This window comes from Episyrphus balteatus, chromosome 1 (assembly GCF_945859705.1).
Source record: "Episyrphus balteatus chromosome 1, idEpiBalt1.1, whole genome shotgun sequence".
Classification (NCBI taxonomy): Eukaryota; Metazoa; Arthropoda; class Insecta; order Diptera; family Syrphidae; genus Episyrphus; species Episyrphus balteatus.
The window spans coordinates 110804437-110828230 of NC_079134.1; the positions used below are offsets into that span (position 1 = coordinate 110804437).

Consider the following 23794-nt stretch of genomic DNA (forward strand, 5'->3'; position numbering starts at 1 on the left):
TGCGTTTCTTTTGATGTACATACTTTGTGTTGGAAAGGCACGCAAAGTATAAGAAAACAGGGAGCCGGGACGTGAAGATATTAAAAAAAAAAAATATTTGCATCCGAGCGAAATGTGACAATTTTCTCTGAATGGAAATAAACACATCTCCAACTGCAAAGAGTATTTCAAAGAGTAGTATCTTAAAGATACCCGTTGCACAGTGGGTCCCGCCATAGGTCAAAAATAAAAAAAGTAAATGTCAATTTTTTAAAATCCAATGATTAAACAACGTTCTATAATCTCCCATCGAACCAAAACCAAAAAAAATTTGACGGTTACCCTTTTTTTCATTTCTTAAAAGCCATTCAAAGTCGGTATATAAAAAAAGGTACAGTTTTTTAATCGCTGCAGTTATAAGGTGTGAACTTGCGATAGTGATAGCGGGTGTTAAAAATTGTGAACAGTATTAAATTGTTATGGATATTAAACGAGAAGGTTAATACTTTCTAAAAACATAAATTATATTGTTAAATAACATTAAGGCTAATTGTAATGGGGCTCGTTAGCGAAGCAATTTTAACCATTTTTATTTAGCTCAATTTTCATTAAATTAGAGATTTAGTTGGTTTGCCTTCGAGTGCCCTCTCCAATTTAAGTTCTCAAATGAAGAATACCGTCCTACCTTTCGAAATAATAGCGCCGTTTTTTCCCCTTTTTTTCCCCTTTTCGAGTAATACAAGTTTAAATGACGATACACGGAGAAAAAAAAATTACAACGTAAAACTAAAAAAAATCCTTTTTGGCACTATTATTTTTATAAAAGACTGATTTAGAGGGTAAGGGTAAAGTGCTCGACTGATAGGCAGGTCCATTTCCGGCATTAACCATTTTTTTTATATTTTCAAAAAAAAAAATTTTTTTACCTTTTTTTATTTTTCTTGAAAATAACCAAAATTTTAAAAAACTGACTTGATGCATTTTTTTGCAATAATAAATCATATAAAATGATAATACAGGTGTTTCATTAAAAAAAAATGGTCATTATATTTTTGACCGCACTTTGTATGGGAGGTGACCCACTGTGCGTTGTGTTAAAATAACACTAACATACCTTTAGAGAATTGATAGAGGGGTTCAATCACTGATCTCTATATATATGTGTTATAGAGATCAGAGGTGTAGACAAGTTTTTCAAGAAAAAGCCTTTCAAGTCTTATACATATGAAGGGTCCAGGGGAAAAATGACACATGTTCACTTTTTGTCAAAAATAAACTAATGATGGGGTCTTGTATTATTTACTGAGCACAAATCTGATGGCATCCTTACTTTTATAAAACAAATTAATGCCTTGCTGAAAAAATAAATAAATTGTGTGCTTTCAGTACTACGTTGTATGGAGAACAAAATTTTAGAATGCGTTTTTCTCGAAATGAGTTGGAATGGACTTGTGCTGTTTTTCTCTTGGACCCTTCATATGAGTCCGCAACTAGACCCTCTCTCTTTATTTTAGCAAGCGAAGCCAAGTAGGTACCTGGGTCTTATTTTGGATAGTAAATTAAACAAGAAAGAATAAGAAAAGCCACAGTGGCACTCTTCTCTTGCAAAAATAACTACTAACTTCTACTAATAAACAAAAAATCCAAGAAATAGCATAAAAAAAGGCCATAATTGTGTTTTACTAATATGGTACTTTGTGGTCTTTGTTTTAATTTTTAAAATTTTTTTCTTTGAATATGAACAGTTCTACATAAATCCAAGAGCAAACGTCTATTTTACATTCATTTAGTAAAATTTCTAGATTATGTACAGTTTTGGAAAAGAAAATTCTATTAACACTCATTCTATCCGCCATTTGAAAAAATAAAAGTTTCAAGATTTTTCGTAATTCTCATACTAATATGCTTCAGCGCCAGAAGTCTGGAATCGCTTACCCAATTTGAACAACTTTTTTTCTACTTAATATTTAGCTCATAAAAGAGTTGTCTAAAGCTATTATATTAAAAAATTAAGGCGTTAAGATGGTCAAATTTGTTTTTCTAAAAATACAGTTTTTTAATTTTTTTTTTTCAAGTTTCAAGCTCAAATTGGAGGGAGAAGATATTAACTGATTTTGATTACTTTTTAAACCCTTCTGAGTCATCAGCATTTTGAAAGTGAAAGAATACAGTGCAAGGTGAAATAAAGTGTTGGAAATTGTTAGTTGTTTGAGCGAATAATAAAGGTAAATTGAGTTGAAATAAAGTGTGTTCTTATTTGAACGGAAAGATGAGTGGAAATAAAATAAACGAAATAAGTTTTATTGTGAACCCGGAATAAAACATTACACTATAATAGAACTAATGCAAACTGCTCTCAATTAGCTACTAAAATAGGCAACAAACTGTGAATTGGGGGTAAATCCTCAAAAAACAGAACTTGTCCTTTTTACAAAGAAATATAAAATTCCACAACTAAACCCTCCTCTATTAATGGTGTTCCACTTACTTTCGCAAGCGAAGCCAAATACATGGGTCTTATTTTGGATAGTAAATTGAACTGGAAAACCAACATACAAGAAAGAATAAGAAAAGCCACAGTGGCACTCTTCTCTTGCAAAAAAGCTATAGGGAACAAATGGGGACTGTTTCCTAAAATAACTCACTGGCTATACACTGCGGTCATCAGACCTATTTTCACTCACGAAGTCGCAGTTTTGTGGACTGCTCTGGAAAAAGTAACATATCGCGACAAGCTAAGCAAAGTTCAACGTTCAGCCTGCATGTGTATCAGCGGAGCTCTCCGTACGACACCTTCCGCGGCTCTAGATATATTACTCAATCTTCCACCCACAGATATATTCAGCAAATAAGTGGCCGCGAGCACTGCTATTCGTCTCGAAGCCATCTCTCAATGGACCAATAACTCTATTGGCAATACAAATATTCTGAATTCTGAGATGATTCAATTCATTTCTACACATATAGTTCTAAAATCAATGACGGAGTAGGTGGCGGGGTTTACTCAGAAAGACTTAATCTCAGTCTATCCTTCCGTCTCTCTAATCATTGCAGCGTGTTCCAAGCGGAAATAATAGCGATTAAAGAGGTATTGACTTGGCTCAAAGAAAACGTGATATCTACATCGGATATCCGCCAGGCCGCCCTTAATTCGTCAGCTTCTGTTTCCACAAACTCCGTAACTGCCCGCGACTGTCGATCATCTCTCATGGAGATGTCAGAACTGTTTAACATTCACCTATTTTGGGTGCCGGCTGCCGGGTCACAGATATTTTGGGAAACTGCGAAGCATATGAACTCGCCAGAAATGGAACTCTGATACCAATTTTACCCAACAAAGCATTTGCTTTGGTAATACCAATCGCAACGTGCAAACTCATGCTTAAGCAAGAAGCTATAGGGGCAACAAACATAAGATGGTCAAACATTATAACATGCCAAACGACCAAGCAGATCTGGCCTAGGCTAGATCCAAAACGTTCAAAAAAGGTGTTGTCACTAAGCAGATTGCTTAGATACGCCATAAGGCTTGGCGTAGTCTCTAACGACTTCTGTAGAAATTGCCTTGATGAGGAAGAAGAAGAAACAATACATCTTTTCTGCTCATGTCCTGCCCCTTTCAGTAGACTTACAAAATACTTGGACAAATATTTCTTAATACTGACATCTTCAACCTTCACCGCTTCATTAAAAGCTCCAACTGGTTTAATTAGGTGGGAATTTCCTTGCAAAATCATGGTATCACAACGGACCAATAAGTGGTCTAAGTGTGTCATTCGTTTTCCTGACAGCCATTTCAGGTGAAAAAGTAAAGTATCAAAGTGCAAAGTTTAATACTATTGATTTCATCCAGTTTTAGTGGTTAATCATGGATATAGTTTTTTTTTCTTCGTATTAAGTGAAAATAAAAATAACCACAAATTATCACCTATGGGCGGAGGTAAGTAGAGTTCACAGAAGTGTTTTTTAGAATTATACTTTTTAAAATATCAGAGATATTTGATGTTAAAGTAGGAGCTCTTTTTACGAGAAATTATTGATTTTCATGGAAATGCGCAGCGGGCTTTTACTTTTGAGTTTAGTTTTATGTTATTTTATGCATTATAAACAGGCAATAGTTTTAAAAGAACCTTATTTCTATCTGTAAAATTTAAATCCACTAAATTTAATCAAGAGTTTTTGAAAGAATGGTCCTCAACTCAGAATTTTTGAAAAAATAAAACGTTATTAAAAATTTTTAAATGACTGGGCCCTATTTTGTATTACGAAACGAAAGGCAAAACAACGATACCCAGGACAACGATAGTCACGACATAGAGCGATTAAATAAAACGATAATGCATGGTTGAAAATATTGCCAGATAAAAATGAAAAAACAATTTTTTTTCAAGCGCATCCAACTTCACGCCTATTAATAGCTGTCAAAAAATTGATAAAAAACAACATCTTGAGTGGGAAGGTATTTTTTTTTTCACTTTTCTTGTGCCATTTAATAATATTTTCTATTCAAAAACATAATAAAATTGAACTTATGGACATATTTTGTGACTTCGACTATTTATTTTATGAGTTTAAAGAAGAAAATCATCTTTCCGAGAACTTTATCTCTGCCATTACCAATTGGCCATGAAGATTAAGATCAATTGTTTGTTTAATTCTTTTGTTTTGTTGTGGTGCTTTAATAATAATAAAAAATTTGCTTGTTCGTTTTAATACTTGAGTATGTTTATATTTTTGTATGTTTATTGCAATCAGTGGAGAAAAAAAATTGGCTTCGAAGTTTAGCAAATTTTTTTCCGAAGCAAGCCAAACGAGAACGAAAGTCAAACGATAGGCTAATGACAGTCGTAAGCATTAACGTTGAAATAAAACGATTATCGTAATACCTAATGGCATTTTAACAAAAACGAAGCAGTTTCAACGATAATCGTTTTACAAAATAGGGCCCCTGTTTTTCAAACTTTTTCGTAGTAAAATATGATTTCATTTTAAAAAATGTTTGGCCATGAATATTATCAAATGAATTCGGAAGAGGAAAAGGTAATATTTCTTATAGTTTTGAAAAAAAAAAAAATTAAAAATTACTTCAATTTCATTGGATTTTTTGATAAAAAATGAATTGTTGCATTGAAATAATTGATTTTCTCGAAGACTTTGGCAAATAAGAACTTTAAACTTTTGCTATTTAACTTTCAACAATAAGTTCTATTGAATGAAAAAAATAAGTCTATATTTAAATGTTGAACTTAAAAAAATATAAGTTAATTTTTTTTTCAAAACTGCTATTAAAAAAAGTTCTTCACAAATGAAATACTTTTTAATTTTTTTCATAAACTGTAATATCTACATATTGACATTTCTTCCTATAATTTCAAGTCATATTAAATGTGGCCAACAAAATTTGTAAAATAAATGCATATTACCAAAAAGTTTTAAAAAGGACATGTTAAAATTTTTTCAATAATTTTTTTTTTTTCAAAAATCTGAGTTTTATTACCATTTTTTCAAAAACCCTTTTCTCAATTTACTTAATTTTAATTTAACAAATATGAATACGCTTCTAGATAATCTTTTGGCATTAGTAAATTTATAAAAAAAATAAAATTTTTGAAAAAAATGTATTTTGTTAACAAAAATCTTCAGTTAAATTTCAAAAATCAAAACCTTAAAGTATTTTTAATTACCGACGTTTGAAAAAAGATCATCCAAATCAGAGCTGTTTGGCCGGGTTCCCTTAAGCTTTGGTTACTCTACTACTGAGCGATCAAACTTTTGAAATAAAACACCATTTTTTGCAGTCACCATAACTTGAGCCAAATAAAAATTTTTTCTAGCATTTTGTAAATAAATATCGTTTTTAGATAGTAAACCAAAGAAAAATTAAGAATTTTCAAAATTGGTATGAAATGTTTTTTTTTTCATATTTTTTTTTTTTGGATGCAAGGGAGGCAGAGTAAATATAATTTTCACTTAATATATAGAGATCGATAAACAAAAACTCGTGTAGAGTGATAGAAAATAAAAATGTTAAAACGTGACAGAAAGTTTTGCGCGAATTTGTTGACAAATAAAAGCTCGAAAACGGAGACCTATCACGTTTTGTACAGCTAGTTGCACAGATTAGGTTTTTAAAAACTCATTGAGTCTCACTGCCAAAATCTGGAGTAAGGGGCAAAAACCAGTTTTTTTGACATTCGCCATGCCATGCTTTTGGAAATATGGCAAAGTAGTTCGTTTGATTTTGACATAAGCTCATACTTTTATAGCTGAGCATTTACTGAAATGCTTTTTATATGATTGTGTAAAGCCTGAACTACATTAAAACACAAAGTCAGAAAAGTACAAAAAAGTAAACACAATGTTTTTTCTTGTTCCCCCTAGTAACTTATTTGTATATCTCTCTTTCATTTTAAAAAAGTATTCGAGTCAAAAAGCTTGAACATGACCAAGCTTTCAATTTTCACAAAGTTTCAAAAACAAATACACTCAAACAATATTTTATATCCTTTCCGTAAGGTAGCTCTGTCCTGTCATTTTCGAAGAAAAGCTCTTTTGACAAATAAACTCGAACCAATTTTCGTGTCCTGTGAAAATTCGACTTATGGCGTTTTCGATTGGCTCTCCGGAAGCGTCCGGAATCATTCAGAAGCCTTCTGAAATTGTTTTATTCGCACAAAACTGACAGAACGCTTCTCAGAAGAATTCTCTTCTCGATTTAAAATCAGAAGCACTAATACATGAACACTAAAACGTCAACAAAAAAATACTCAATCATTCTTTTTTTGTTGTCATTCAAAAATTTAAATGAAATTAAAATTAATAAAAAGATTAAAATGGGTACCTTAATGCAGTGGAATGATTTTTTTAACATTTTCTTCTTTGGTCGTCTTCAAATTTATAATTTTTATAATTTTTTCGTTTGAAAAAAAAAAAAAATAATATCAATATTTGACATTTAAAATTTCACAAACACAAAATAAAAAAACATAATTGAGTGGAAACGACTTGACCTGTTCCATTCGATTTCAGAATGAATGAATTCTTGAGTGAAACCAATCGAAAACGACATTAGATAGAGTCGACTGTATTTTGTTTACTTTTTCAAATTTTTTTTTTATTTGAAATTTAAAACTTCAAAAAACAAAAGAGCTTTTTTATGGCGTTTTCGATTGGCTCTCCGGAATCATTCAGAAGCCTTCTGAAAGTGTTTTATTCGCACAAAACTGACAGACAGAACGCTTCTCAGAAGAGAAATTCTCGATTTAAAATCGGAATTCATTCAAAAAGCACTAACACATGAATATTTGAAAGTCAAATGAATCACTCAATCAATGTTTTGGTTTTATTTTTTGAAATAAATTATTGTGTCCGAAATAAATTTTTTAATTAATTTTCAAATTTACTTAAAATATTTTGGAAGCCAACTTCACCATTAATTTCTTGAGCATTAACGTTTTTGAACAATTTTAAAGATTCTTTTTGAAAGAAAAATAAATTAATATGAATTATTTGACATTTGAAATTTCAAAGAAAAACACACAAACACAAAAAAAAAAATGAATTGAGTGGAAGCGATTTAAACTGTTTAATTGGATTTCAGAATGAGTGAATCCTTGAGTGTTTCCAATCGAAAACGACATTAGTTATTTTTTTTTCCATAGATGTCAGGTAAATATACATGTGTTGTTTATTTATAAACAAATTTTATTTTCAAATTTTAACTATGATTAGATAATTAAAAAATTAGTTTCTACTTAGAAATCTTTGCTGTTTTCTGATTGACTGTTCTTGTAACAGCAGATACACCTTCTTCAAACTTCGTCCTGAATAATACATTTGCATTATTAAACATTCCATCTTTGAGAGAAACTATTATAAACTGAGAGCTAGTGAAGTGCGCTTTTAACATATTTCCGATGTTCTGAGTATGAGACATATCCAACGCTGCATCGACTTCATCCAAAATATATAGCGGTGCTGGAGAAAACTTAAGCATGGCAAGAACAAGCGACAATGCAACAAGCGAGCGTTGGCCACCACTTAACTCACCCAACGAATCTTTCCACACACCGTTGAAACCTACTTTTATTTCTAAACCAAGAAGACTATTGTTTTGCATGACAGGATTAAGACGGGCCTGCGCACCTTGCAGCAATGTGCTAAAAATACTACTAAAATTATCATCGACAACTTTCCAAGCTTTTTCAACCTTTTCTTTTTTCTTTTCGTCCATTTTACATATTATATGCTGAATTTTTTGTTTGTCCTGTTCAACAATCTTTTTTCGTCGTAGAGTTTCTTGATATTGCTCTTCTTCGCGATCAAGAAGCATCATTGCTTTTAAGTTGATATTTCGTTCCATTTTGTCTTTTTGATCTCGCATAACATTTAATTTGACGCCAGCTTCAACTGGGTCTTCTTTTGAATAATCGTAGCGTGTATTTTTAGTCCCGAAAAAATCTCTGTCTTCCTTTATCCAACCGTATTTCTCTTCCATAGCTTCGATTTTATTAAAGCTATCTTTGTTCTCGTTTCGCACCTTGTTCACCTCATTATCTTTTTTTTTTATTTCAAGTGCCATGTCTTGGGTTTGTTTGTCCAATGTTACCTTTTTACTGTAAACAAGTTTCAATTCCTTATTTTGCGAATTGATTTTTTCTTTCTGTTCTTTTATTTTTTGCTTAATTTCCTTAACGGCTTCAAAAAGACCAGAGGATTCGCTTCTGAGTGATTCTAAATTCTGTTTGAGTTTTTCAAGGGTCAAGTTCAATTCTTCTTGATGTTGACGTGAATTTTCAGTACTTTTTCTTAATTCCTCAATTTCTAACTGTAATGTTTCGAATTGTTGTTCATGCTTTTTCCAATCATTACGACTTTGCTCGCTTTTAATTTTTGCAAGCTTCATGTCCTCAGTGGCCTTTTTAAGTTCACGTTCACGAAAGCCTTTAGCATCTGCCAATTTTTCTTCTATATCTTTAACTTTAGCGGAAGAAATTTTTAGAGTTTCAACAGCTTTTTTAAGATTCTCTTCTAGCATATCTGAAAATAAATTTCAAATTAATCAAATTGATGCCAAATTGAAAATTTAATGGGGGCTATCATTAATAAAAATTTCTCTGGGGATGTTACCCACGTTTAATTTATTGGTAACGGCAGTACATTTTGCAGGGAAATTTAGGGAAATGTCAGGCCATCAGTGTTTATATTCAGAATATGCATTTGTGTAAATTTAACCTACTCACATTATTTGGAAAACTCGCGATATTTAATTTCCCGAAAACCATAAGAGGTTATGAGAACAATTATGGCGTAACCCACTTTTTTCAAAAATGAGTTTTTCATAAAAAAGGGTCTCTTAATATATCTATTTTAATACAAAAATAGATTTATGCAGCTAACTAGACTCAAAACTATAAAAAGTTTTATCTCGCAGCCTTATATGAGGCTTTGAGAATAATAGTGGCGTAAGCCATAAAATTAAGTTTTGAGCTACGAGAGATTTAAGATACAGGGTTTTTTAAAACAACACTTTTTTTAGTGTCATCATGTGCCCATGATTATGAAAGTGGACTAAGTCACTTTTTGCATTGTTAAAAGAAAAATTACATAATAATTTTCTTATAAAGATTTAATTATATTTCCTAAATGAAATCACTAAGGAGCAATAAAAAAGTTTATTTAATGCAATTTCACTTTCAAATAAACTTTATCTTTTAAATAATAATTATTTTTAGGCTAGATTTGATGGCATTTTTAGGAGTGACTTAGTCCACTTTCATAATTAAGGGCACAGATGACACTAAAAAAAAGTGTTGTTTTAAAAAACCCTGTATCTTAAATCTCTCGTAGCTCAAAACTTAATTTTATGGATTACGCCACTATTGTTCTCAAAGCCTCATATAAGGCTGGGAGATAAAATTTTTTATATAAATTTTTCAAAAATACGTTAACAAGAAATAGTTATTTGAACACAGTGACTATCGAAATGTAGATATTTACCAATTTTTTCCTTGAGAGTTTTAATTTCCTCCTGGTGCTGATGGAATGTTGTTTGTGCTAAACGTTGAGTACACGCATGCAGTTCATGTTGACGCAGTTCCATGCGTTCTTTTATAGCTCTATTCGCCTTAGCAAGCTTCTCAGTAGCACTAAAATTTAAAAAAAATGATACATAAACATAACTTAAAATTTATATTTATTAATTTATTTATGATTTAATTCTTAAAATTCTATATTTTAAGTTTTCTGAAAAAGTAGAAGAAATAGAAAGATATGTTTTTCTGTGTTTAAGCCTAGTACGCTGCTGATAGAAATCGAAAAGGAGAAACTTCGTCCTGCAGTACACTGCTAGATTATCTGGAGAAGTCTCCACCTTTTTCGGACGTAAATAATTGCGTGGGATATTAACTGTGTGCCGTTGTTTTTGATTTTTTGTTTTTTTTTCATTGCATTTATTAGGAAGAGAATTGTGTTTGGATTTATTTTATTATTTTTATTTTGCTATTTGTGATACTCTAAATAAATATTTTTCCGCTGAGATTTCGCAAGCATTTCGTTGTCATGGTAGAGACCAACTGAAAATTTGGTTTCTACAAGCAGTGCACTAAGCTTTAATAAGGAATTGATTGAGGCATTTAATTTTGTATGAAAATTCGCCGTCATGAAAAGTATAGTATTCGATGATTTTCATTTTTTAATTTTGTATCTCGTTTATTTCCATGATGACGAAATATTAAAATAATGCATACCACTGATAGTGAAACGTGGTGTTGTGTCTTTCTGTGTTTTGGAAATGTTTTTCTTGGAATGGCGTTGGACAAAGAAAAATACGTTGAGGATCATAATGCTACCGTGTTCCGAAGGAAATATGCCGGTAATTCGTTCATTTCAACAAGTTAATAACCCAAGGTATACCGCGAAAAATCAAAACATCGCCTTTTTGAAAATCGTCAAATCCTGACATAAATTTTATCGAACATCTATGGGAGGACGAAAAATGAAGATCGTTATGTAAAAAACGAGTAAAAATATTTTTTTGGTAAGTTTTTCTTTCGCGTTTCTAATAAGTTATCTCAGTGAAATCTTAGTTTTATAGGTCAGCGAGCTCAAAACGATATTCCTTTGTTAAAAGTATTTAAATATTGTTAAAAAATATCGAGTAATTATTTAAAAAGAAATATTTGTTTTTACTAAAAATGAATATTTGAAAGAATGATTAAGATACAGTAATTATTTCTTATAGTCGGTCAAATTAGAATAAATTAAAGGGGTAGAGTTACATGAATTCCCAGCAAGCTGAAAATTGGTAGAACCCGAGACCTGGAAAAAGGTTTACTTGGGGTCAAAGGTCACAAAAACGGGTTTTTCATGATTTTCGGCAAAACGGTAAGTCTTATCAAAAAAATTTCAATACAAAAAACAATTTTTGTATTGAAATTTTTTGATAAGACCAGAATATAATCTATAAAAAATGTCATGGCACTTTTTTTCCTAAGACCCACCGTTTTTAGGTATAACGATTCAAAAGGTTGAAGTTGAGTTGTAATCGTCATAATCAACCCTTTTCTGAAAAAAAATTTCCTTAGATTTCATTATTTTTTAGCTTATATGTTTTCGTTCACTACAACCACGAATGAATGAATTTTATTTTTTTCTTTTTTTTTATAACTTTCTACAGTAATTGGATAAGTACATAAACAGTTTAAAAATTTCATAGCTATTTCACCTTTTCTTTTCGTTTTTCGATACAAAATGTTAAAAAAGTTAAACACCTGTGGTATAAAATAAATCTATAGGAACATAGGTGACCAGCTTTCTTAAAAATATTCCTCTTAGACGAGAATATATTTAATATTCGAGTAAATAATTTTTAAATTAGTTTTCAAAATCAAAACTTTGAAAAAAAAAATGTTTGTTTTAAACATTTTTTTTTTCAAAATTTTACGAAGTATTATTTTTTATTTTTAAATTCAATCCTCTTATTAATTTGTGATCAATCACAAAAAACCGGATGTCGAAATGTTTTGTCTTTATTTTTTCAGCTTTAAATGTTTTCTTGCTCCACCCTTGCTAGACAAAGCCCCACCATTGACAAATTTTAAAATCATAGATACTATAGTTACTATTTACTATATTATATGTGATAAAATTGAATTTAATTAACTCACGTTTGTATATCATTTATATAGTCTATAATAAGTCTACCTTTGGTCATTTTTAGATAATATAAACAAAAATGGAGCTATTAAATAAAAACGGTGCAAACCTCTTTTCCAACATGGCGGCTGCTTCCGAAATCCTATCATCCCAACAAATTGACTTTTATGATAAGGACATACACCCCAACACAATTCATGAAAAAAATGTTGTACCGCAAAAAAGCGATTTGATTTACTAATTTGCATGGGTTTAGGCTAGTATATTATATTGTCTATTTCTGATTCTAATAAACACTAAGAAAAAAAGAAACAATTAAAAAAAATAATCATCGAATTCGGAGCTGGGCTGGGACCCCAATCCCTAACTTGATACAATCGAGTTTGGTTCAACCGAAGGTTTTCAGTGGCAAATGCTAGATTGTTCCAAAATAGGTGCTCGATTGTATAAAGCTAACCCGATTGTATAGAGTTAACTCGATTGTATAAATTAACGTGCTGGCACCACTATATCTGAAGACTTCGAAAGAAAAACCTTCATTGTCCTGACTATTATTTTATATGTGAAAATCGACATGGTTTTGTTAAGGCCGAGTATAACATGACATAAACGGCTCAAAATTAACAAATTGGAGGAATAACTTTCACATATAATCGAATGAAATAAATTAAACGCAGTCCATAAAAATGAACACAAATTTTAATTTTTTCATTGCTTACGTTTTTTTTCATTCTTAGTTCCTTTTATTTTAGGTTTTTGACGTTACGTTCACCCATTTAAAATTGTTTGAAAAAGGTAAATGCAATTACACTGTGTTACAAAATAAAAATCATGTCAATAACTTTGAAAATGACCTAGCAGAGGGTGTAGTTATTACTGAGTACATCATATTTCGGCACTTGAAATTTTTCGTAGACCCTCAAAATTTCAAGTTATCGTAAAAACCGTTCTTCAATGTTTTCAGATTTCAACAATTTTTTACTCAGACATTTTTCGGTCAATTTCAGATTTTTTTACAGTTCTAAACAGGTGTACTTGTTCTTTTTGAAAACTTTTTTTTTATTATGCACCTAAATGGGCTGAATCTCAAAGTACAACATTTTTTCACCGTTTTTTAGAGTTCGGAGACTGTTTTAAGTTCATTTTGTGTTTTGAAAAATTTTGTTTATAAACAATTTTATTGTTCTATTTATGCTGAATAAAAAAAGTAACTACGTTTAAAAAATTTTGGTATCGATTTTGGTTGCTCAGATATATATTTTAAATACTGTTCATTTTTTCTTGCCCATGATAAAACTAGCCAAAAAAGAAGTGTCAATATTTTTGACCGGACCTGCCTATCTTTATGTATTTTGACGAGCTGAATCCGAATCTGAAATCAATTTTGCCCAAACACCTTAAAAATGTTTATAAAATTACAAAAAATCATGAAAATTGTTTTTTTTTTTTGCAATAAATTGAAATTTCTTTCCATTCTTTCAAACCATAACTTCCACAAATTCTAACAGTTTTTAATGACTAAAAGCTTTCTTAATTCAGCATTAATAGAACAATAAAACTGTTTATAAAATAAAATGCACGACTGGGTCGGACGTAATTGCTCTTTTAGTTCTCAGTATCTTTATCTTAAATATCTATTGGAAATTTAAGATTTTGTTTAGTGTCGAGAAAAAAAAAATCGAAAGTTTAAAAATTAAATTAAAAAATTTTTTTCAAAAATGTTTTTAAAAAAATTTACGTATACAAAATTTAATCAAAATCATTAGAACCGTTTTCAAGAAAATTGCAATACCTCGAAAACGTTATATGGGAGATATGCGCTAAAAAGGAGATATTAAAAAAATAAAAAAAAAAAACGGACCTAGGAAATTACGCAAAAACCATCTGTACCAAGTTTCAAGCAAATCAATCCATCCGTTTAGGCCCTAGCTCGATGTACAGATGGACGCACAAACGCACACACGCACAGCTCGACGGACGGCATGACGAAAACCACTTTTTTGATCTTCTCCACCATCGTAATGTTTCTTCTGATTAAAAACTGAAATTTTTTTTCTACACGAAACCAATACTTGCCTTATAGAGCAAGTAAAAAAATTTCCAAAACACAAAATGAAGCTTAAAATTGTCTGAGGTGAATAAAGCTGTATGGCTTGTTGTTTAATATTTTTCTCTGCCTCTTTTCTGCCATGAAACTCCTTTTTAATAAAAAAACAAAACCATCTGCAAAAAAAATGTTAACCTAATTTAACCAGGTCCCAGAGCCCATTAAATTTTTAACTGCTGAAAATTTTTTATTCACCTCAATAGTGTCAAAAATTTTACACGGGGTTTACTATTTAACGCAATTCACACACGGCCTAAGAACATTTATTGATGAACACCCGGTGGATGCTTTTGATATGAAAACTGCAATACATACATACACGAGGCGAATAATATATATTATTTTGCTTATTAACTGCTATTAAAAAAAGAGACAAAAACACTCACGCCAATTCTTGATCCACTGTTTGCAAATCGGTTTTGTAGTTCTGAATATCCTTTTCTAAACGCTTGATTTCGGCCAATTCTTGAAGAATATTTCCTCCTTTTGGTTTTGACCCTCCAGATAATGTACCTTCAGGATCTACTACATCTCCTTCTAATGTGACTGAACGGCAGTATATTTGGCGATGATATGTAACCTATTAATTAAAAGTAAAAAACAACGTAAAAGTAAGTTTAAAAACGTAAAAATTTAAAAGCTACGCAAACAAAACTATTACACGGTGCGACACTGAAAATACACCCGACGGCGACGAATTACATAGTGTAGGCTGTTCGTATGGTGGAATAATGCATAAAAATATTTTTGTTATATTTTTGGAACCCTTCATTTTTTTTTTATTTACAAAAAACCATTTTTACAGACTTTACGATGTAATCTATCAATATCTCAGTCATTTTTCTAACAACTCTCAATATGTTATATGTTTTTGGAAAGAGGATTTCCAGACATTTTGAATGATGTATAGAAAAGTCTATTGTTTAAACAGATTATGTTTTTATCCCATAAATCTTGAAAAAGTGATTTTTTCTCAATTTTTTCAATTTTACTCAATTTTTTTTGCAAAATAAACCAAACAAAAAAATAAAATAAGGTTATATTCTGAAAGAATAAACATTTAGGCACAAATTGACGTATTTTTTTTTTATTGAATTTGACCAAAACTGCGGAATCTATGCTCCTTTTTCGAAATAGAAAATACGTCATTTTGTGCCTAAATGTATATTCTTTCAGAATATAACCTTACTTTATTGTTTTGTTTGTTTTATTGTGCAAAAAAAAAATGGATGAAGTTGAAAAAATTGAGGAAAAATCACTTTTTTAAGATTTATGGGATAAAAACTTACACTTAATTTGTTTAAACTATAGATCATTCAAAATGTCTGGAAATCCTCTTTCCAAAAACATATAACATATTGAGAGTTGTTAGAAAAATGACTGAGATATTAATAGCTGCGTTCCTTTGGAAATATTTATCTACTTTTTAGTACTTAAAACTGCTTTGAACTACTTTTTCAGTATAGCAAAGTAGTTTTAAGTACTGAAAAGTAGATAAATATTTCCAAAGGAACGCAGCTAATAGATTACATCGTAAAGTCTGTAAAAATGGTTTTTTGTAAATTAAAAAAAAATGGAGGGTTCCAAAAATATAACAAAAATATTTGTATGCATTATGCGACCATACAAACAGCCTACACTATGTAATTTTTCGGGTGTATATTTTTTTTTTTATTTTGTTGCACAGTGTTATTGTTATTAATTTGAACATATTTATATATAGATTTTTTGAAACTTTCATGTGTCGGATAAAGGTAATAGCTCTATTGTCTATTGAAGGAAAGAAAAATAGCTTCTTGCTTTCCAAATAATTGAAAGATGGTAAAATAATATTGTTTTTCTACTAGATGCAGCAATATTTATTTGTTCAAACGGATATACTGGTTCTTTGTTTTTAATCACATTAAATAGAAATATACAGCTTCTACTGTTTAGAAAATTCAAATGGGAATAGTCTAGGACAAGCTCCATTGTCTCTGGGGATTTGTTAGGACATCTGATTGCCGAAAAAAAAAACAAAATTGTGTGGCGCTAGAAACTATCGGTGTCACTTCTATATACATATAATTATTCAATGCTAATATAAATAATATCACAGAAAGAGGAGATCCTTGGGGAGCACCGTTGTAAAGAGGTCGGGAACAGGAAAATTATTGTTTGTTTTGACAGAGATATATACAGGGAGATTCAGGAGTAATGTGCCAAAAAGCTAGAGCGTTTAGGTTGGGTCGAGACAAGAAAAACATCGCTTAGGAGGGGGGGGGTCTATTCCACCTCGTTTAGCGGGGAGGGGCAATTTAAAAAAAAAATTGACTTAATTTGGAAAAAAAAATATTTAAAATCAACGATAACACCTACAATAACGTGCTATACCTTTTTTTAAAGAGAAAGTCCTAGTCTTTTATAAAAAAATTCAAACAAAGCCACTGTATGGCACAGTTTTTGAAAAATTAATTTTTAAAAGCTAAATTTTGAAAAAAAAAATTGAAAAAAAATTTCAAACTAATTTTTTTTTCAAAATTTTATGTAATTAAGTACTAATTTAGTTTTTAAAATTGGATGCTCTTATTTATTTTTACAAACAAAAAACCAAAACTACTTTTTCCTAAAAAACGTCTATATTTTCTGTTTTTACGTAGCTGGACTTGTTGATAAATTAATTTATGAAACATTAACCATTCGTCGATTATTTTTTAAACATTCAGACTTAAATAAGGATACAATAAAGTGATACAGTATTGGATTCTTTATTGATTAACTTTTTTCAATGTTAACACCTGAAAACTTACCTGAGAATTTTTTTTACTATCTCTGGGGCGCCCGCCGCCCAAGGATTATATAAATCAATTATAGACTGAAACTGTACTTACTTGTTTAGCAATGTTCAGATCTTTACAAATGAGGGTTTGTCCAAAAACGAATTTCATAACTGGATCAAAATATCGGTCATATTCAATCAGTGCAAGAGCTGAATTAACGTTTTCTTCGCCCACCTAAAAAACATATATATTTAATTATTATTATTATTAATTTTATTAAATAGTAAGTAAATTACAAATTCAATAATTGCTTAAACTAGAATTAGCTGCCAGGGCTATCTACTATTTATAGTAAATATATATATATATATGTAATTAAAAATATATATATATATATATATATATATATATATATATATATATATATATATATATATATATATATGTATATATATATGTATATATATACAGTGACGGACAAAACAATAAGACCACCTCTATCACTTTGAAAACATGCTCCCTATCTCTTATTCCAATGAAATAAAACGGCTCCTTTTACTATATTCTGCTTTAAATAACGAAACTATTATGAAATAAAAGAAAAAGAACATGCACAGATAGTTTGATGCAAAAAAAAAAATTATAAACTAAAAAGAACCCTCAAATCGTGTGGACAAAAAAATAGGACCAAGTGAATTAATTTATTTTTTGATTACCTAGGATTCAAATTTTAAACAATATTTTAAACAGAATACTCTTGTGAGATCATTTAATATTAGTGGAGCAAAAAAAAGTTTAGGAAAACATTAAAATGGGTCGTCGAGTCCATTGTTCTTCAACCGTGAAAGAATTGATGCATTAACTGACAAGAGAAGGCAAATCAAAACGGGAAATTGCCGAAACTATTGGTTAATTAAAAACGTTTCTATTCAAAGCTCTAGAGCTTTCAAAAGAACATTTTAAAATAGGAACAAAGCGAAAAACTTCAAAAAAACACGTCTTAGAAATAATGCGATTGTCATAAAAAGACACTTTCAGGTCATCTTCGCACATGAAATTAGAGCTAAACTTGCTAATAAGTGAAAAAACACTCAGAAGAACACCATAAGAAAAGTAACTCTTCCAAAGAGTCCCCAGGGAAGTTTCACTCCTCAGCAAGAGGCATCGCAAAAACCGAATCAATTTTGCCAAAAACCATTTTAATTGGATTGGTCCAGAAAATGAAGAAAAATGGCGCAATGTTCTGTAGCCCGACGAAAGTAGAGTCAAATAAGTGGGATCAGATGGCAAAAGATGGATAAGGCGTCCAGAGAACGCAGAATTCAAACCGCAATACACAAGACAAACGCTTAAACACGGTGGTAGAAACATCATCGTGTGGAGGTATTTTTCTTGGCACGTAGTAGGTATAATTTTTTGGATTAAGGAAAACATGGACCAGCATTTGTATCCCAATTTCTTAGAAGAAGTTTTTCTTCCATATACGGAGTGCAAAATGTCCTTAAAATGGCAGTTTATGCATTATAATGACCGTAAATATACATTGGGCCCAGTTAAAATATGGCTTAAGGAGCATAGAATTAATGTTATGTCTTGGTTTGCCCGATCGCCGGACCCAAGTCCAATTGAAAATTTGTGGGCTATCGTAAAGAAGTCATTGGGTGCAAAAAAGTCGAGAAATAAGGATGAGTTGTGACAAAAACTTCAAGAGGCTTGGTATGTAATACCGAGACGCACTTCTCGCAAATTAGTCGAATTAAAGCCTCCAAAAGTATGTGCGGTGATGGCAAATAAGGGCTTTTCGAAAATATATTGGTTTTGACAGCAAAAAGAATTGAAATATGAAATAATTTCCATTTTTTGAGTAGTGGTCCTATTGTTTTGACCGCTTTAGAAATCAATTTATTTTCGTATTTATTTATTTTTTTTATTTGAACAAAAAATCTTGTTAGATAATGAATTGATTTAAGTTCCTGATACTGTAAATTTAATATAAATAATTTTTTTTCTTTTAAAAACAATGAAAAATGTGTGTTTTATGATTTGTTTTTAAAGTAAGGCGAAGTGGTCTTATTGTTTTGTCCATCACTGTATATATATATATACAGAGATAGATATAGAGAAAAAAAGATTGGATTATTATTACATATTATTATTATTATTATTATTTTTTTTTTTTTTTTAATAGAGTTTTCAATTTTTAGAGTTTTCATAGTGTTGTAAACTATATATATATATATATATATATTTTAATATGTTTAGAAAGCATTAAAAAAAAAAACAAAAATTAATGAGCAAATACAGTACAACTTAAATACTACCACCAATTGATTGATCATATACAGTCTAACGTCAATACCACAGGTACCAACTTTCAATAGTCCGTCCAGCTGCTTGCACGCTATTGTTAGTATCGAAGCGGAAGCGCTTAAACACGGTGGTAGAAACATCATCGTGTGGAGGTATTTTTCTTGGCACGTAGTAGGTATAATTTTTTGGATTAAGGAAAACATGGACCAGCATTTGTATCCCAATTTCTTAGAAGAAGTTTTTCTTCCATATACGGAGTGCAAAATGTCCTTAAAATGGCAGTTTATGCATTATAATGACCGTAAATATACATTGGGCCCAGTTAAAATATGGCTTAAGGAGCATAGAATTAATGTTATGTCTTGGTTTGCCCGATCGCCGGACCCAAGTCCAATTGAAAATTTGTGGGCTATCGTAAAGAAGTCATTGGGTGCAAAAAAGTCGAGAAATAAGGATGAGTTGTGACAAAAACTTCAAGAGGCTTGGTATGTAATACCGAGACGCACTTCTCGCAAATTAGTCGAATTAAAGCCTCCAAAAGTATGTGCGGTGATGGCAAATAAGGGCTTTTCGAAAATATATTGGTTTTGACAGCAAAAAGAATTGAAATATGAAATAATTTCCATTTTTTGAGTAGTGGTCCTATTGTTTTGACCGCTTTAGAAATCAATTTATTTTCGTATTTATTTATTTTTTTTATTTGAACAAAAAATCTTGTTAGATAATGAATTGATTTAAGTTCCTGATACTGTAAATTTAATATAAATAATTTTTTTTCTTTTAAAAACAATGAAAAATGTGTGTTTTATGATTTGTTTTTAAAGTAAGGCGAAGTGGTCTTATTGTTTTGTCCATCACTGTATATATATATATACAGAGATAGATATAGAGAAAAAAAGATTGGATTATTATTACATATTATTATTATTATTATTATTTTTTTTTTTTTTTTTAATAGAGTTTTCAATTTTTAGAGTTTTCATAGTGTTGTAAACTATATATATATATATATATATATTTTAATATGTTTAGAAAGCATTAAAAAAAAAAACAAAAATTAATGAGCAAATACAGTACAACTTAAGGGGTAATATCACCTTGTAAATAATGAAATCGAGCGTCATTTTCATTAGCGTATAAAACAAAGAAGAAATATTATTTTCTTTTGGTGTTTGTTTAGTTTAATTAAGTATAATAATAGGTAACAGAATAGGCTAATGTTAAATTTTTTAATGATGTGAATTTTTTTAAATGGCGGTGTAGTTCAGGATTGCTGTGCTCCCATCGGGCGACCAACTAACTCCTACAGTTTTTAACCGATTGGGCTGAAATTTTGTGTGGAGCTTAAAAATACTATTCTCTAGTGAAGTACGTAGGATTTTTTTGAAATATTAATTTTTAAAGAAATGGCATTAGTTTGAAAAAAATTATTTCATTCCAAAAAACAAAATTCGTTGAAAAAAGACCATAAAATCGTTAAATTTTAATATTTCAAAAAAATCCTACGTACTTCACTAGAAAATAGTATTTTCAAGCTCCACACAAAATTTCAGCCCAATCGGTTAAAAACTGTAGGAGTTAGTTGGTCGCCCGATGGGAGCACAGGATTTTACTACCCTCCTGAACTACACCGCCATTTAAAAAATTTCACATCATTAAAAAATTTAACATTGGCCTATTCTGTTACCTATTAATATACTTAATTAAACTAAACAAACACCAAAAGAAAATAATATTTCTTCTTTGTTTTATACGCTGATGAAAATGACGCTCGATTTCATGGTTTACAAGGTGTTATTACCCCTTAAATACTACCACCAATTGATTGATCATATACAGTCTAACGTCAATACCACAGGTACCAACTTTCAATAGTCCGTCCAGCTGCTTGCAAGCTATTGTTAGTATCGAAGCGGAAGCGAAAAAAAACGGACAAAACCGAGTTTGTATGTTGCCGTCAAAAAAGGACACTCAACACCGACGTATTGAACAAAACGTCACCATGACAGCTATTACTTTGAGGTGGGAAAAGGCAATTGACAAGCAAAGCTCTCTCATGAGCACTAAGGCATTGATGGTGATTCGAAAAGAATATACAACAGCGAACTGTACGTGAAAAGTGTAGCGCCTGGTAAGGGTAGGTCATGCATGTGGAGCCCATGGACAACGGAAAGTTTTCAACTCCAAGGACCTTCTTTTTGCGAAACTGGAAGCAGCTAGCTAAGGATAGAGCTTGCTGGAGAAGCTTGTTGACTGATGACCAAATCCACGATGGATTGTAACCGCCTTAAGGCGCGATAAAAGAAAGCGTTAAAAATGTATGTTTTCACATTCTTTAACGGTAAATTTGAGCAAAAAGATTTTTATAAAATTACTATATTATTTGACATTCTAAATATCATTGTTTTTACAAATTCGTCACAAGTCGAAAAAGCGTATTTTTGTTTGCCATTTTAATAGACAAAAATATTGCCTGCTAGAAGTTCCATAGAACCTTTTTTCCATACTCCCGTATCAGTTAAGAGTTTATACAAATTTAAGAGTCATTATACAGTAAAAACCGGTTATGATTCCTTCGTTTAATCCGCTTTTTCGTTGCAACCAATCGCAACTATTTGAATTATCATCTATTGGGACATAAAGATTAGTCCGATTTTGACTGTATTTCAAAAACAGTAGTTTTTTTATTTACATTTTTAGAGTCACAATATCATTTAACGGATCGCTCGTACCGAAAAAGTTGTCTTTGAACTTCTTGTTCCATGCACCATACAGGGTGTCCCCATACAGGGTATCCCAAAAGTTGACGTCGAAACGAAAACGGTAGATAGGGTAGGTGGTGACATTTATCAGAAAAATATTAAAAAAAATTCGCAGCCATATATTTTGTGAGTTACCTTAAAAGTTGGTGTGTTCAATTCTCTTTTCAAAATGGTATAACATTGTTGAGAATATTCCATTAATAACCAAGATACATTTTTTTTTTCTTACGAACACCGACTTTTTTATTAGGTAATTTTTCCATATTATTTAAGTTTTTTGTATTTTGAAAGGTTCTGAAAGGGTACAAAACTTAATAATATGGAAAAATTACCTAATAAAAAAGTCAGAATTCTTAAGAAAAAAAATTTTATCTCGGTTATTTATGGAATATTCTCAACAATGTTATACCATTTTGAAAAGAGAATTGAACACACCAACTTTTAAGGTAACTTGCCGAAACATCGTAGTGCATTTTTTTTACACTACGGTTCATTGAATTAGTCATATACAATTTTTTAGTACTTAGTTGGGCAAAAAAGTAATAAACTGATGCAGCTGAGTTAAGATTTTTGAATGCATTTGGTAGCAGGGTTATTCAAGGTTCCGTAACAAAAGAAAAATTAAGATTTGTAGTCACGGCACATGAAAAACCGTCACAGGGTAACCATTTTTTCGAATTTTTTTCGAATGCCCATAACTCACAAAATACATGGCTGCGATTTTTTTAATTATTTTTCTGATAACTATCACCACCTACCCTATCTACCGTTTTCGTTTCGACGTTAACTTTTGGGACACCCTGTATATAAAAAAAATGAGTGTAATAAAAAAAGGAGTAGGTATATAATGTCAAAAAAAAAACTAAAAGTATATCATTCAAAAATACTTGCCAAGTTTTGCGCAAACTTCACAACTTTCGGATCAATTGGCCGTGATGATATTTTATTTATAGGAATAATTGTGACTCTTTGTTGCAGCTGGCCTTTCTGTAAAATCTGTTTGCTAGTAACATCATCATCTGTTACGTGGCTATATAACTGTGAATATAAAATTATTTTAGTCAACAAATAAAAAATATACGTGTTTAATACGTACACTTCCTCCAGCACACATCATCAGAGCGAGACAGTTTTTTTCATCGCGTACAGAAAATAATTTCCCTACCATACCTTTTACTTTACGTCGATCAAAACTAGGCTCAGGATCACGGTATTGTAGGTCATATTTATAAGAATTTTTTCCGTCTAGGTGATTTTTCAATGTCCGTGTTTGCCGAACTAATGTATTTTTTCTTTCTTGCAGTTCCTCAAAGCAACCTTCTTTGTAGTTCATGTTGTTTAGTTGCAACTGAAAATATTATCATATCAGTAATTCATTACACAAAATAATCGTTCTTATTTGTATATTTATAGGTTCCCGACTAATAGTACAGTAAATTTAGGTGAAAAGAGGGCTAAGTCTGGGAATAAAAGAATGTAAGAAGTTTGTAAATATCTTTATTTTGAAATAATAAAATAATCGTTCTTATTTGTATATTAATAGATTCCCGGCTAATAGTACAATAAATTTATGTGAAAAGAAGGCTAAGTCTGGGAATAAAAGAATGTAAGAAGTTTGTAAATATCTTTATGTTGACATTCTATAACTTACATTAAAAGTCTAGAAAAAATCCACCTCCTACCAGATTCAAGAACTAAAGACTAGTTTTTAACAAACTAAT

General features: G+C 30.6%; 1 protein-coding gene across 1 annotated transcript in view; it reads right to left on the minus strand.

Moving 5' to 3' along the window:
• Positions 1–7531: 7531 nt before the first annotated feature.
• Positions 7532–23794, minus strand: part of LOC129915744 (structural maintenance of chromosomes protein 2) — a 34181-nt gene continuing 17918 nt past the window's right edge. The window contains exons 5-10 of the mRNA XM_055995410.1: positions 23170–23421; positions 22965–23111; positions 17113–17235; positions 14629–14822; positions 9979–10127; positions 7532–9018 (exon numbers count right to left, since the gene is read on the minus strand). Of these exons, the coding sequence (XP_055851385.1) occupies positions 7730–9018; positions 9979–10127; positions 14629–14822; positions 17113–17235; positions 22965–23111; positions 23170–23421 (2154 nt within the window). The 3' untranslated portion in view covers positions 7532–7729. The remainder of the gene's footprint in view (positions 9019–9978; positions 10128–14628; positions 14823–17112; positions 17236–22964; positions 23112–23169; positions 23422–23794) is intronic.